This window comes from Neolamprologus multifasciatus, chromosome 1 (assembly GCF_963576455.1).
Source record: "Neolamprologus multifasciatus chromosome 1, fNeoMul1.2, whole genome shotgun sequence".
Taxonomy (NCBI): domain Eukaryota; kingdom Metazoa; phylum Chordata; class Actinopteri; order Cichliformes; family Cichlidae; genus Neolamprologus; species Neolamprologus multifasciatus.
The window spans coordinates 10,220,666-10,235,755 of record NC_140439.1 but is presented as its reverse complement, the minus strand read 5'-3'; the positions used below and the strand labels follow the sequence as shown (position 1 = coordinate 10,235,755).

Below are 15,090 nucleotides of genomic sequence, written 5' to 3'. Positions count from 1 at the left end.
TTAAGACCAACACATTAACACAAAATTTAGCCTACATTATACATTCTAGGGCCACCAGACCTTGTTTACAGAAAATATACTTTGTTTTTGAGCAAAAACAAAATGAGAAAATAAAATATTGAAATGTTCAGATTATTTTGACTATCTGACTAACTACAGAATGCAGTAGTTAGTCTGGGGTCAAAAATGTCCCCATCTGGTTTGATTGATACTTAACCCTTGTGTTGTCCTTGGGTCATTTTTGTCCTCTAAAGAAATCTTTTGCTATCAAAAATGTGTTTTTTGTTCATCAAATGGTCTGAAAATAAGTTATTCATTACTATGCATGATTAGAATAAGTTTTAAGTAATTTGATTTATTTATGGGTTTTTTATTGGATTTTATCACAACAGTCGCATCAAGGTGCTTCATATTGTAAGGTAGACCCTACAATAATACATACACAGAAAGTATGCTCACAAGCCTCCATTGCACTAGAGATTTGCATACTTTGATGAGCATACTTTTTTTTTTACCATGTTGTGCAAAGCAATGACCAGTAGGACAAAGCACATATTGTCCTCTAGTATAATGAGGAGGGAGAATCAATGTTCAGGAAGATCCAGGGTTAGAAGATATTGTCAATATTTAGAGCACATGCTACCCTTTCTCTGAAAAATTACATCACCCACCTGCAGAAGAGGAAGAAGGCTATGAAGTGAAGAAAAGTGATGAAGAATCTGAACTATGTTCAAGTAGGTTCTCAGGCATCCAGGACATGGTAGTCCGAGGAGCTTGGAAAGAAAGTGACTGGGCTTCTTGAAGTTTCTTGAATTTTCAGAAAGGACTACACATCTTCCATTTCAATTATGATGAAGACAAAGAATCAAACAGGAAAGAGGAGTCAGCTGAGACAGAGGAATATTTGCAGTAATGTGAGGAAACATTGATCTGGTCTTCTATCCTCCCCAGTGACAGACGATGCATGACTCTCTCATGTGCCACAGAAAAACACAATCTACCACAATCCAAGCACATATGCCAGGTCCCATACTCCTTCAGTGGCTTTTCTACTCGAGTACTGAAAGCATTACACACAGTGTATTCTGCTTGTATTCTGCTTTTTAACGTTCACATGCCAATGGATGCATCAGAGACCAAGTTGGGGTTCAGTAACTTGTCCAAGGACACCTTGGTAAGAACTCCAGACTAGATCACACAGAGATTGAACCAACAACCATCCAATTAGCAGATGACCTGCTCTACAGCCAACTCAATGACGAACAAGGAGGATCAACAAGAGAGGAAGAAAAATGGATCGAATGCAGCTGTAGACATGTGGGTATGTTGATTCTTACTGCCGTGCATCCAGTAAAGTCGCTACGGCCAGTTTATGACATCCTGAGTCTGGTAGAGAAGTTTTAAAGGTGACACAAGATTAATCATAGAATCACAAAAAGGATATAATTTCTTGATAAAGACACAATAGAAGATCATCGTTCATGACACAAAGCTGTCCATGATGGGACCAGTGCAGAGGAATAAACCTGAGCTTCCTCCTGCACTTGTGTCAAATATGGACACACCTTTGTCCTCATGAAAGTTTGCCTTCACTCAGACCCATGCCCTGGTGTCCTACCATGCCAAAATATAGAAAACTGTCAGGTAATGAGTTGGAATAAAGATGAATAAAACCTTGAAACAAAGAGATGGATGATATTTTATACTTCTTGCTTTATAAACAGTCAAAGCAAACGGGGTCATTTTTGAGCCCAGAGGACAACAGATGTGATTATTTGCTGCCAGTAAAAAACTTGTAGTTCAAAAAAAAAAAAAATTGTGTCAAAATGTTTGAATTAAGTTTTAATTAAAAGTGGGGGAAAATCCACTTCATATTAAAGTGATCTGCACTGCAGATGCAATGCCAAGGTTTAAGGAGAAAAAAAAACACATTCGTGGCTGGTGTTTGAAGCCTGCCTGCATCAGAAAACTAGCCCCTAGCTTAGCCTTGTACTAATGACCAGCAGCATCCATCTGCTTCCACTTATCCTTTTCAGGGTCACGGGGGGCGCTGGAGCCTAGCCCAGCTGTCAAAGGGCGAGAGCCAGGGCACACCCTGGACAGGTTGCCAGCCTGTTGCAGGGCTGACACAGTGAGACACTGTACTCACATTCACACCTATGGCCAGTTTAGGTTGATCAGTTAACCTAACCCCAATAATTGCATGTCTTTGGACTGTGGGAGGAAGCCAGAGTACCTACACAAACCACACAGAAAGACCCCACCCTGATGGTGGAATTGAAGTTAGGACCTTCTTGTTGTGCGGCAACAGTACGAACCATGCTCTGGATACTAACTGTATTTCTCTTGCACAAAACTGCCAATTTAGATTTTAAGCACAACATTAAGGTAGATTTACATGAAATTAGTGTCAGGTTTAGAAGCAACTTGTAAGGTTTAACATTTATCAACCTTGGAGGGGCCTGTGATGTCCCATTTCACACCATTCCCAAGCATTTGGATGGTTTAGTTGGGCTGGTATAGAAGCTGTACGTGTGTCAATTTCAGCTTTAATTTTGACTACAAATGTAAAACACTGCTTTGTGACAGGGGGTGTCTTCTGAACATGTCAAACCTTGTAATTTGCCATTGGTTCCTTTCACCACAAACCATATAGCTCAGTGACATTCCACTACCCAGTTACCATCATGTTTCCTGGGCTTACAGTTTACCATCTCTTGCAGGTGTGATCACCTCTTTAATTAAATCAGTTTAGCAGCGATCTGCAGAGGCGGTTGACCGAGATCTCAAAAGAATGACAGCACAAACAATTAGGAGTCCAGACATGGCTAGTAATGCTTAAACACCTTTATTGTGCCCAATCTGAACATACTCCACAACTGTTAAGTAGCAGCAAACTTGGCAGACCACAATGAGGTAGACTTTCAAAACTCTAAAAAGCAGCTGGGCTAAGGGACAACAAGCTCAGCATGACAAACCTAATGGATAAAGAAAAGACACTTCGTCTTTGGCACACAGCTTATTATGCATTTATGTCCAACTGGAACAGGAAGGCAAAATGGGATAAGAAAGCATTGAATCATGTACTGGTCTACTCAAGCTCTGGGATAGATAATTTATCATCAGCTAAGTGGAAGTTCTTACATTCAACAGGAAACAAGCAGCTGTTCTAACATAGGCATGTCCCCCTGCCGATGTACAAAAAGTGATTAAAAACCACTGCCACCTCTCCACACGTGCAAATTAAAAAGTGCAAAAACAGAAATCAAACTATGTACAAATGATTTGCTCACTGTACTTTCATCAAGATCCATCAGTTGCTTGGAAAAAAGAAAATGGATTACCAGTTGAGTTATCCAGTACTACCGTTACATTTAATATAACTGGACCAACAAAGTCGAAGTAGTACATCCAACAATTTGTGCCCATTCAGTTGAAATTTGGGAGGGCAAATTAAAAAGAAAAAAAAAGCCAGGAAAAAAAAAATAAAAGGGGGGGGGTTTTCCCATAAACAGCCACTGGGTATAATTGTTCAGAATTTTCATGTCATGACTTAAAACCGTTTGTGTACAAATTAGTAAAAAACTGCGTAAAAATGTCTGAAATGCGACTGGTTAAATGAAGCCCAACATTCAACTCCCAAAAGTAAGAAACACCAGTTGGCTTGCACAGGAAAAAACTGATGCCAACTGGGGGTAGGGGGAGGGGGGGGGGAAATAAAAATTTAAAGGCACTGTATGGCGTTTGCCAATGAACGGCAATGAGACTTGCGTGATTGCTCTTCACTATGCAACACATGTAAACCAAAAAAAAATAAATTTAAAGAAATGGTGTTTTCATCCACTTCTTAACCTTAGGCTGACTCCCATCTTTCCATCTGGCCACAAGTCTGGGAAAATGCATAAGAGTGAAGGGCTCCTTGTCTTTCCCAACAAGGTCACTGTGCATAGTGCCACTGTGAACAGCAAAAATGTAGCAAGTGCAAAAGTGAACATTTTCTATAGTGATATCCCCAGTGCCTGGTGGTGTGCCATGGTATCCTTGTACCGGAGGTCTGGCACACGTGCTCTCCTTGGCGGGCAGCCTTGCCCCGTGCAGACGGGCACCTCCTCTGGCCCTTCAGGGACTCTGAATCCGTCTCCTCTAGCTGGAGTCTCTGTTCTTCTGGTTGCGCATGAGGGGCCGGTGGTTGCTTAAGATGTCCATTGAGTGCTGCCAGTGCCAGCAGGAGCGGCAGTAGTACTTGAAGCAGGCCTAAGAGTGAGACAGGTCATTATAGAGGCACATCTGATTTAAAACAAGTAACAATATTGTAACTTAAACTTGAATTAACTACCAATTAAACAAGACAAGTTGTAAACTGCTATAACAACATCACTCCCATATTTCAATAGAAGATGAGGTTTAACTACAGTTAAGACTCAAGCTGCTTAATTCCCCTTTTCTGTGTCCTCTCATATACAAACAACCTTAAAGGACCATGATTTAATTACCAAATTTTACTATTCTGGTTCAGTATAAGACATGAAGTCTACTGGACAGAAAGCTTGACCCAGCCATGCTCAAAAAAAAAAAAAAAAAAAAAAAAAAAAAAGGGGGAGTAGGAGATTCCACTGACCTGGTCTCTGCAGAAGAAAGGTCCAGGTTGGCGAAGGCAAACTTGACACATGGAGTCTTCCAGGTAGGGATCAATCTGAACCTGAAGGGGAAACGATGCGCAATTTATAGCAGACAAGTTTTGAAAATTGACACTTTACCAAAAGCAGCATAAAGCTGTTGAAAGACTTCTCTGCTGCTGAAGAGACCACATGCAGTAAACATGTCTTTACCTTCTTTGTAAACTTGGGTGTTTTAATCTCCACAAATGCTGCGCACACAGCCTTCAGGTAACTGCGCTGATTATTGAAAGTGACACGTCCAGAGCCTGTACAGAAGACAAACAATGTCACTCAAAGCAGCTCTTAAAGGTCAAACCACACCTACACACCAAGAACTGAACTGCAGTAGATGCTGACTGACAATTCGAGACTAGCAGTCTCACCTATCGGGTACTTGTGCTTGTCCGTGTCGATGCCAGCATACATGACTCCTCCAAAGAGATCGTTCATGATGCTGGCCAGCGCTTCAGCATTCAGCATGCCGTGCAGCGCACCAACAAACACCGTCTTACTCGGGTCCAGACGTTGAGCAGGGCAACGCACGTAGTTGCTGTCAGAGATCACCCAGGGTATCACCTGCACCTGTAGCAGCCAAGAGCCACAGCATTCAGGACAGACATCCTTGCTTCCAGTCCTTCACTAGGATCGCTCACTAAACAAAAGCCAACTGTCTCGTAATAAGTGTGCTCAACAAGAAGGTCTGACCAAAGAATGCATAGAAGCTTTCTACAGGTTTCCATCTATATCAGTGTGTGCTGTGATCTCTAATCCTGGAAAATCCATTTCTTGGAGTTGCATCACAGACAGAATTCAAACTATACCTATATTTCTTAAACATACTTGATGAGTACAATAGGACAGCTATTTGATTATTCAGCATTTCATAAATTGTAAATGCAGTGAGTCAATAATGCCTTGCATGCTTCGTTTCCACCTACATCCTTGCATCGCATTCTGCGGCTGGACATCTTGAAGTAGTACTCTCTGTTGTCCTCCGGGTGAAACGGGTCCTGGGAGCAGGCGTGGAGCAAAGCCCGGACAGACTTCTCATTCTCAAACACCAGGTAAACGTACCCTACAGACAAACACCAACACTTTAAAGAGGCTTACTTGCTGCATCATTCTGCAGGGCAGACCGATACCAATGGTGCTACAGTGCATGTTGCCTCTTGAACTACAACAACCCAAGACTGAGTAACACAGCAACTACAGTAAAACTTGATAGCATTTCATACAATTTCCAGAAGGTCCTGACAGATTACAACTTGTCTGTAGCTGATTTGCTGAAAGCTTTGAAAGGTGCCAAGTACTTGACACTGAGGCAGGTTTAATGCTTTTAATGCTGTAACTGCAGAAATGAAACACTAAGTTCACAGTCCAACTGAAAAAGTTGGGAGTGTGAAGTAATGTATAATTAGACTAATAAATCAGTGATGAAATGCTGACCAATTTTAGCCCAGGTCCATATGAAATGTAGATTTAAGAAAATTTGAGAAAAAAAATGACTTAGAAAAACTGTCATAAAACCAGTTTACAACTTTATGGCCTTGTGGGGGTACGTCACCGCTGGAAGTCCACAAAACTCATTTATACAAACTAATTAGCAAAGTGTTACTGAGAGCATTAGCCCAAACCTGCTTCTAACACACCATGTTTTAAGCTCCAGTAATGCCCAGAATCACCATCAGTTACTCACCACCTTACTACATGCTCACCACAGTGGCACCTTAAAACCAGAAGGAAAAAAAATAGCCTACCAGCTCTTTGTTACCTTTGGCGACATTACCTTTGGGAGGACAGCGAGGGTGCTTTCCATCCTTACCCGGCCACTCCACAGTCAGAGGACCATAACCACTGAAGGTGTTGATCAGGCCAGCTGAAATAAAGCATCAGTTTGTGAGGGTGGAATAACAATGCACACCTTCAATGTGTGACGGTGAGATGTACCAAGATAGTGAGGTTTTAACCAATGCCTGTAATCTCTGCCAAAAAGACTACAGTAAATAAGGGTTTAAGTATAGTCATTTTTAAAACTGAATTAAAAGAATGCATGTTTATTTCACGCTGCCATTAGTCCCAAGCTCTAGTTTTCAGTGGCTGCCATTTATAGCCACACATCTGCAGCTGTTGCCAAGATACTGGTTAGCAAACTAAACAATTCAGCATTAATCAATTCTGTAAAGCTATAATAAAAATGGTTGCATGTACCAAGTAAAACACACTATAGCTGACTGTTACACTGTTGGTGAACTGCTCAGAACCATCAGGGTCACACATTACAGTACATTAAACATTAAAGTAGGGCCAAACCTGAAAAACCCAAAGGGAATAAAAGAGTATGTGCATCCACAGAAACGGATGTAAGCATGTCTGTATCTGGGATTTCAATAGACAATCTTTTCAAATCTTCCCCCCATAATATCAGAAGAACGTGTTTGAAAATAAAGACCGTTTACAGCCACAGTTACCTTCTGTGATGTCCCAGGGTACACCACCAAGAAAGACCTTGCAGGAGTAAAGAGGATCTTTATTGTTACGGGGAGGCAGCTGTCCACTCCAGGTGAATGTCGCCTCATTCACAGCTGAGTTGAAAACAAGACAGACAAGGTTTGTAGATTGGTCATGCTTGAACAGTTTCATGATTAATGAGTAGTGGCTACCTGCAGCCTGTCTATGCAGGCGGGCCTCCCTCTCAATGCTGAAAGCATCCTCTGGCTGATCAAGTACATCTGCACCCGGCCATGAAGAGCCAGCACGCCAGCGACGGGAAATAGCCAAGGAGGAAGGGCTGGCACTGGATGGAGGGGTCAGAGGAGAGCTAGTGTCCTGAGGGTCCAGCCGAGAGCCCAGTCGCAGCAGGTCCTTCTGCACGTTTGACGTGAGATAAGGCAGGGGAGGGGAAATCCGCAAAGTGGACTGGAGAAGAAGATATGAGTTAGTGTAACGTGGCCTCATATTTTCCTCCATTCTGTGTATTAAAATAAAAAGTCAAAGGAAAATTAAACTGACAGATACTGCACCCAGTCTAAACCCTTCAGTGAATTTCAGACTTTATAATCAGAAACTCTCAGTTGACACTGTCTGCTGCCAAAACTCAAAGTTAATAAATGCCAATGTGGCACAAAAAATAAACCCTACAGGATGAAGCTCCACTTTGCCTGCTTTAATATAACTGATCAATTTCTGACATCCATCTCCAAAACTCATTTCTGATGTTTTACAAGAAAAAGCCAGAAAGTTAATACTGAAAATACCCGGTGATGGAAGCTTGAACAACGAAGCGGACGATTGCTGTGTCCCCAATAGAATAATGTCAAACCCTTTAAATCCTCAAAGTTAAAAAGCAAGCAAAAGGTTGGTTAAGGTAGACTCCTGTCAGTTGAGAAAGTAAGAATCTTTAAAAAGGGTAAAGTGTAAAATGTCACTGCTAGATATCAGTATACTGCAGACAACCAAATTCGATTTAGTGCCCCTCGAGATTTAAGTTCATAATCTTATCTACAGTGGCTGCTGGAGGAAAAACAGCTCTGGCCACTATTCATCTGTAGTGATTGTTGGCCATCAGTCACTGTTCATCAGCTGTCAATATGCCGAGTGTCCATTTACTCTGGAAGTGCCTGTAAAACTTTGAAAGGCATCCAATACGAGTTGGTGAGTCAGTAAAGCTCACTTCTGTCCAATGACAATATTGAGATGAGCTGAAGCTATCAGTTTTGGTTGTAAACACTGCTTTTTCCAGTATTAGTGAAACTGTCTTTGAGGTAAATCTAAAACGTCTGACTTTAGGACACAAAAGCCTAACATTAGCTGGCATAATGTTAGCTTATAAGCAGCTGCTGCCATTTGGCTGGGACAATAGACTATTACACATAACCCAGATCGTTGACAACCGTGACAATATTGGGACTAAATAAGCATGTTTGTGTGTTAGAGCAGACTTCGGTTCAGGTAATGAGGTGACGAGGTTATAGTTTAAATGGCGATCTCTCTCAGCCACTGTATACAATATGGCAGGGCAACATGGTGGCTTCCCCAAACGGTCTAATCTTGTGCATTTCTAATAGATTTTAGATTTATGACAATGCATTAACTGTTGGAAGACGTAATTACACATTAATGTACATTTCTTAAAACAACAATTTTTTCCCCTTTAAATAACCTTAAATTACTTTATCATACCTTTAAGTGCAAGACCCTTGCAGAGAAATGAAAGCTAGGTTCATGCACACAAATCACCCTCTAAGCCCATCTTTTCAGCCACACCCTGTAGATTTGGATGCTACAGTAAAACAGTAAATGGGTTGATTGGGGTTTGAGATATTCACCTCCCACCAATTCAACACAAAGCTGGAGAATAAAAGTAATCTGCCTTACCAACATGTCACACAGGTGATCCGAGCCAGAGCTGAAGCCACTGGTCTCTGAGTCTTCAGGACTGCTGGAGCGAGAGTCCAAAAAGGAGCACGAGTCTAGACGGTTTGCCATGCGAGCAACACCAGGAAACTTCTCCAGAAAGTCAGCCGTCATGCTCATGGAATCGGGGGGCAGGTAGCCTGGGGGCTTTCCAAGGAGGCCACTGAAGGGACTGTTCAGTAGACCCAACACTGAAAAACAATTACAATTAGTATAAAAAGAGCGCGATCTGTGCCAGTAGCCATGTAAGGTTACTCGATAGCTTGCTTGCCATTTCAGCTTTTCAAGTGAACTGAAGAAAATGGGATTTGTGCCCAAAGAGCTGCATTGATTTGTCAGGAATGAAGCGACACAGCAAACTTAGTTTCAAAAGGTGCATCTTCAAGGGCATCTTAAATTGAGTTGTGCTGAATTTACAGACAGACATTGATCAGAACTAAAAAGGTAGCCATGTGAACTGAGGTTTCCAAAAATATTCTTTGTCAACATACCAGATGTGCAAGCTGGCTGCCAACAGAGCCTTAAAGTGCAAGTTGTTGAGTCATTCAGTTGAACAATTTCTCCCCTCAGATGCTAGATGCCTTTTTATAAGTCAAATCAATTGGAAGCCAGCGTTTAACACAAATCCAGTAAACGCCAAGCAACAATTCCTTAAGCATTAACAAGTCGCTTGCTCTTGATGCCCAAGTGAGTCAGCTGGCAACAGTGACGGGCATGTACGGCATGGCCTGTAAGTCAACATGAGGCTCTGAAGGGGATTATTCAGCTGTAGGCCGCATTCAAAGCTTTGTCACACTTTGTTGCAGGCCCAGTTTGGAAAGCTTTAAATGAAGTTACACTGGGTTGGTGTGGACATGCAGCAAAACTATAGTGCTAAAAATGGGTCAGGACAAATGGGGCATCCTTATCAGTGCTGCCAAAATGGCAAAACCGTCTTAAACAAGACATGTCTGAAATATGTCAAAATTTACAAATACTTGGCGTACATCTGTCAGTCAGCTTTGACTTGGGCTGAATATGTAGGGTTACTGCAGTTTTCTGACTGACATCCCTGACTCAAGTTTGATCAACAGGTAACAAATATTTAACTTGACTCTGAGGCAACATGATGAGAGTTTGAGAAAGAAAAGTAGCTTCACTGGCTGTTCGTGTGTTTGCTAGGGATGCAGTAAAGCAAAACTGCCACATCATCCTCCATAGTGACGCTACAGGCTGTTCCCACACCGACTGCTGTTAACCAACCATCTTATTTTGATATTAACGAGATCTACACAATAAAAACAATCCTACTATATCCATTCCAATTTTCTCTTTAAAAGTGAGAGCCAGAAAAAACTTTTAGGGAAACTGGTACCCCCAAACAACACAGAATCCTATAACACACAGTTCAAGGTCTGGCACTTACTGGAGGGTGAGCTGGTTTGAACGTGAGATGGGGAGGTGTGTGTATCTGCCTCCTGGCTGCTCCAAGGTTTGTCCCAGCCAGACAGACGGAGAGACTGAAGACCCAGGCCCAGGTCTGTGACACCCGACGGGTCCCTGGATAACGACATCTCCTGAGAGCCAGGCATGGCATCGCAGTTTGGGAAAAGCATCCTCCTGCTGCCCACTGCAGCCAGGTCCGACTCTGTGCCAAAATCCAGTTCACAGATTAAGCAAGAGCGAAACGAGATAAGTGTTAGACAGCCACAAAGAACGTTTTTCAGCCTCCCATCGGCATCATTATACAGAAAAGATCAAGGCAAGACTTGTCAAAACCCCTTCTGGTAAAGAAACCACAATAAACTCCCTCAATAAACACATCTCCCCTACCCTGGCTGACGGCGGAGCTAACCTGCTGCCTCTGTGCCCGGTGCAACTGCCATGCATCTCCGTCCGCATCACTGACCCACCTAGCAGCATGTGACATGGCTGCTGATGCACTCGCACACCCCTGCTAATGACATCAGCTTCCCCCACCTCCCCGCTTCCTTGCCTAACAACTAATGAAAAATTCCTGTTGGAGCTATTGGCTTGTTGATAGAAGTACTCCCCTCTGGTAGGCACAGCACGTCTCCGAGTCAGTGTGAAGACAGCTGCTGCCGTTACTGCTGCTTACTCTGTGTCTAGCCTTGTTTCCCTGAGCGAGCTGACAGAGGCAGGAGGGAGGGGGGGAGAGCGGGGCAGAGCTACAGAAGCATGGCGGGAGGCAGCATGGTAGCAAATGACTCAGCAGACTTCAACTAAAGTATTGTAGACTTGAGGATGCTCAGGGCATTTCAGTTTCTGGCTTGTGAATTTATTTTAGCACACCAACACTGAACAAACAGGCAAGGAGTGTCTCGCTGTAGCTGAAGCAGCTGACTGATCAGATGTTGAGGACAGTGATTTGCACCACCAGCTCCTCCCTTCCCAGGCCTGGAAAGCTTCCAGCTGCCAGTTACACCCCTGATTCAGCAGGGCCTAAGCTGGAGTGGATGGGACAGAGACCAAAGAACAACTTCAGCTCATTGTGCATCAAGACCCAGCTTACCTTTGCTATGCGACATTTATGCTCTGCTCATGTCAAACTAAGGATTGTATTGTCATCTAAAAACAAGACCAGAAGTCACAAGAGCAGACATGCTTTAAGCAAACTGAAAGGACTCCAGCACTGTCCTGAGCCAAAATCTTGGCAAATACCACCCCTGTGGTTTAAAAAAACCAAAAAAACCCACTTAGAACTACTGCAGTGCTGCAGACCAGCAATGCAGTATGAATCAGCTGCTGGCACCTGAATAAAAAGACAAGGTGAAGGAGGTTCAACAGCTTTATAAAGTTGAAGGGGGGATTTCCATTATAGGCAACGCAGGCTCTCATCTTACAGAGCACCACATTGGTTTTGCACACTGCATGCATGTTTTGTGGTTTTAAGGAAAAATGCAAACCACAGCAGCAGGAGAAGCTACCACTGAGGGCAGAGGTCATGTGACCTGCTTTCTCACACTTCACTGTACACGAAACTAAAAGCATCAAAATTCACACAACTGAGAAATACTGGGAATTTCCAAAGAGATTCAAGCACTTTGGGACTCAAATTGTTACAGTATTGCTTATGTAATATCCCTCAATACTACAGTACCTATATTACTAATACAGCCCAATCTTTAAGTTTACTGAAAAATAATTGTGTTGAATAGCTAAAACTTTTCTAGCATTTGCACAAGGATTTCCTGCTTTCTGTTATAAATATCATCTCAGGCTGTTTCCTGGTCAAAAACTCCATTTAAGATGAAAACACTAGAAAAGGAAACCCATTTGGGAAATTACAGTCTACAAGATTAAAACATTTTTTTCCAAACAGTGAAAACAGCTGTTGATACCATCTTGGGCCCAAATCAAGGCCTTCAAGTTTCCCTGACTGTAAGTGACCAGAATGACCACTTGATGTAGAAAATGCAGTTTGACTATTAGACCTTGATAAAAGTACTACAGATTTGCGCGGACTTGCTAAATATTTAGCTATGTGAGCATTTCTAAAACGTTTTAAACCCTCATGGCTACAGCCTCGTTTTAAATAAGTTTAGGCTGCAGTAGTGTCGGATACTAATGGTTTTTCGCCTTTGCACTCAAGCCCACCCAAGTTTAACTCTTGCAGAGTGAGTGAGGAGTGAGGGTTTACCGGACATCAGGTTTGGTTTTCCCTTGGTGTTGGGTGTGGTGCACACACCGGTGAAATCCAGAGCGTTGCCCAGCATAGTGTTCATCCTGCGGAAGATGTCTGCGTTGCTGCAGGTGGACAGTGCCGGAGAATCGGTGTCCGGGCTCTCAGGCCTGCGGGCTTCGTTTCTCTGCAGAAGGAGGCCGTGAGAGGGACGCAATTAACCCAGCACTCATGCTAAAAGCTAAAGGTCAAGCTTGTGCACCATACTGCAAAGTGAATTTTTGTTTGTTTTGTTCCGGGGAGGAACTAATGGGCCAAATTAGGTGGACATACGGTCAAATAATAACGTTAGACGTGGCGCAAAACTGACTTATTTCACCCATTTAATGCCGTTTCAACTCACCAGGGAAAACGCCATGATGTGGACAGACAGCCTAAAAGAAATGTCACAACAACGACCGCTGGCTGCAATGAAAGGTCATATTTATGAGGCGTGCTAACAGCTAATTAGTCATAATTTAGTGAACGTGTGCCCAGCTAATGACAGTGGTCGAGGGCCTCGTTCCGTTCACGTGCTCCACATCAAAGAGCAGGCCGCTGAAGGGAAAATCACGTGTTACTGCGGCCAATAATTTAAAGAGAGGCTTATTTAAAAATTACAGGGATATTTATCAATATTATAGCAGACAGAATATGCTTTATACGTGCAAACGTGAATTATGTCATTAAAATAAAATAAAATACGCCAATATCTAAAACCACAGTGCTCTCAGTGCTTTCTGCGATGGAATCACAGCATATAGGACAAAAATAAAATAAAAAAATAGTATATTACTATAATTTCAGATGGATGTGAACTACCTTTTTTCTTATAAATTAATGTAAAAATTGTTTTTTTGTGCAAACTGAACTTAACTGAAATATGACTCTTCAGTTCAGAGCCATGCCTTTAAACTTTATTTATCAAGAAAGGCAAGACTTAAAAACAGTTGTGAAGACCTCTAGTAATAACCTGACTAATAATAACTACTACAAAAACAAATAAAAACAATGAAATAATTATTAAATATGTTCATAAAAACACGTTTATACAAATGTTAGACAATATAAAAACAATAACATTCCAGGGTTATTGGAGCTTTACTTTGAAAATATTCAAATCAATTGAAAGGAAACACATTGTGTGTCTCATTCTTTCTTACAAACAGCTTCATATGCTTTATCATTGTGACCCAAGTTTCATTAAAGCAGATCTTAAATTCTTTCCTCTGGTATTTTACATCGTGTTGTAATGCAGCCTATGAATCCGGACACACACAAAAACAAATAAATATTAAACTTGGAGCCGCAGCCTCCCACTCTTTTCCTTTGTATAATTATAACGAATTACCACTTAGGGACTATGCTGCTGTACTCCTATTTATGAGATGACCTGACAAATCTCTTGAATTTTGGTAGGGCATATGAACTGAGAGCTTTAACATTAAATCACCTGCTTAATATTGTGCTGCAAAACAGCTCTGTCATCAGTGGGATTGACATGGTATCTCTGGGGTTGTCTTTTGGTTTTTTTGAATCACAAAGGTTGGGTCCTGTGGGTTGCCTCGGTAGATTGGAGTTGTTCCCTGGGGTCTCATGCAAGCTTGTTCAGCTTGAGATTTGAGATGTTTGGAAGCTGGGTCAGCACCTGGGTCTCCTTGCTGTGTTCCTTGTGTGGTAGATGCATTGTCCTGCCGGGGGAACCCCTGCTGGTGTTGCAATATTTAGGTGGGTGGTTTGTATCTCCTTAAATTCCAAGACCTGAGGTTTTGTAGCAGAGCGTTTTATTAAAACAAGATGATTAATTTTATACGCTTTACCTGCCAGTGGATTTAATGCTATGGCTGGTGGGTTGTCATTTCATTAAAGAAACTCTGGAGGAAGTAATTTGTTGGCATCTTGTCATTTTCAGTGAAGTGTTGCAGTATTTTTTTGACACCTTTTTTCTTTTATAATTCTGGTTCCAGTGTTACATAAGTCTGTAAGAGGTTAAAAAGAGCTCATGATCTAACTTAAAGATTAGTGCAGACCATCACAAACCCAGTTGCAGTTATGGGAATGAAGTGCACTTTCGCTAACCTCCGCCAGATTTCTGTAACCTTTACAACAACACAGCAACCTTGTACTCTGCACCTGCACGTTGATAATATCAGACATGAGCAAGATGCCAAAAACATTTGCTAAAATTGTTCCAAGGTCTTTTGTTTCAGTGGTCCACAGTTGGGCTTTGCTCCTTTGGCCTCTCCTCATCTGTATCAAGGTCATTTGTAGGTAGCTAAAACTAAAAAAGAAAGAAAGAAAGAACATTCTAGTTAAGTGAAATAAAACAAAATCCAGCAACAACTAGCTTTAAGAAGA

At 42.0% G+C, this 15,090-nt stretch overlaps 1 protein-coding gene across 4 annotated transcripts; it reads right to left on the bottom strand.

The window, feature by feature from the left end:
• Window positions 1-2,832: 2,832 nt before the first annotated feature.
• On the bottom strand, window positions 2,833-13,232 carry LOC146525326 (cytoplasmic polyadenylation element-binding protein 1-like). Of its 4 annotated transcripts, none has more exons than XM_085163417.1 (12): window positions 13,097-13,232; window positions 12,712-12,880; window positions 10,477-10,698; window positions 9,033-9,262; window positions 7,319-7,574; window positions 7,127-7,240; window positions 6,430-6,534; window positions 5,597-5,733; window positions 5,042-5,240; window positions 4,830-4,924; window positions 4,619-4,699; window positions 2,833-4,254 (listed from the first exon to the last, which is right to left on the bottom strand). In XM_085163417.1, the coding sequence occupies exons 1-12, from the start codon at window positions 13,109-13,111 to the stop codon at window positions 4,144-4,146; spliced, it is 1,734 nt and encodes a 577-aa protein (XP_085019543.1). In that variant the 5' UTR covers window positions 13,112-13,232; the 3' UTR covers window positions 2,833-4,143. The 4 variants fall into 4 exon arrangements, with proteins under 4 accessions (XP_085019543.1, XP_085019615.1, XP_085019698.1 ...); XM_085163489.1 differs by having other exon boundaries at window positions 6,445-6,534; XM_085163572.1 differs by having other exon boundaries at window positions 12,760-12,880.
• Between the last annotated feature and the right edge of the window lie 1,858 nt (window positions 13,233-15,090).

What these genes read in the sequence shown, in the direction of transcription:
- LOC146525326 (XM_085163417.1), bottom strand. An exon ending in TCAAACCAGCTCACCCTCCA is followed by an intron (nt 9,263 to 10,476) that starts GTAAGTGCCAGA and finishes ATTGTTTTTCAG; the next exon opens with TGTTGGGTCTACTGAACAGT. An exon ending in CAAGCACAAGTACCCGATAG is followed by an intron (nt 4,925 to 5,041) that starts GTGAGACTGCTA and finishes TCTTCTGTACAG; the next exon opens with GCTCTGGACGTGTCACTTTC.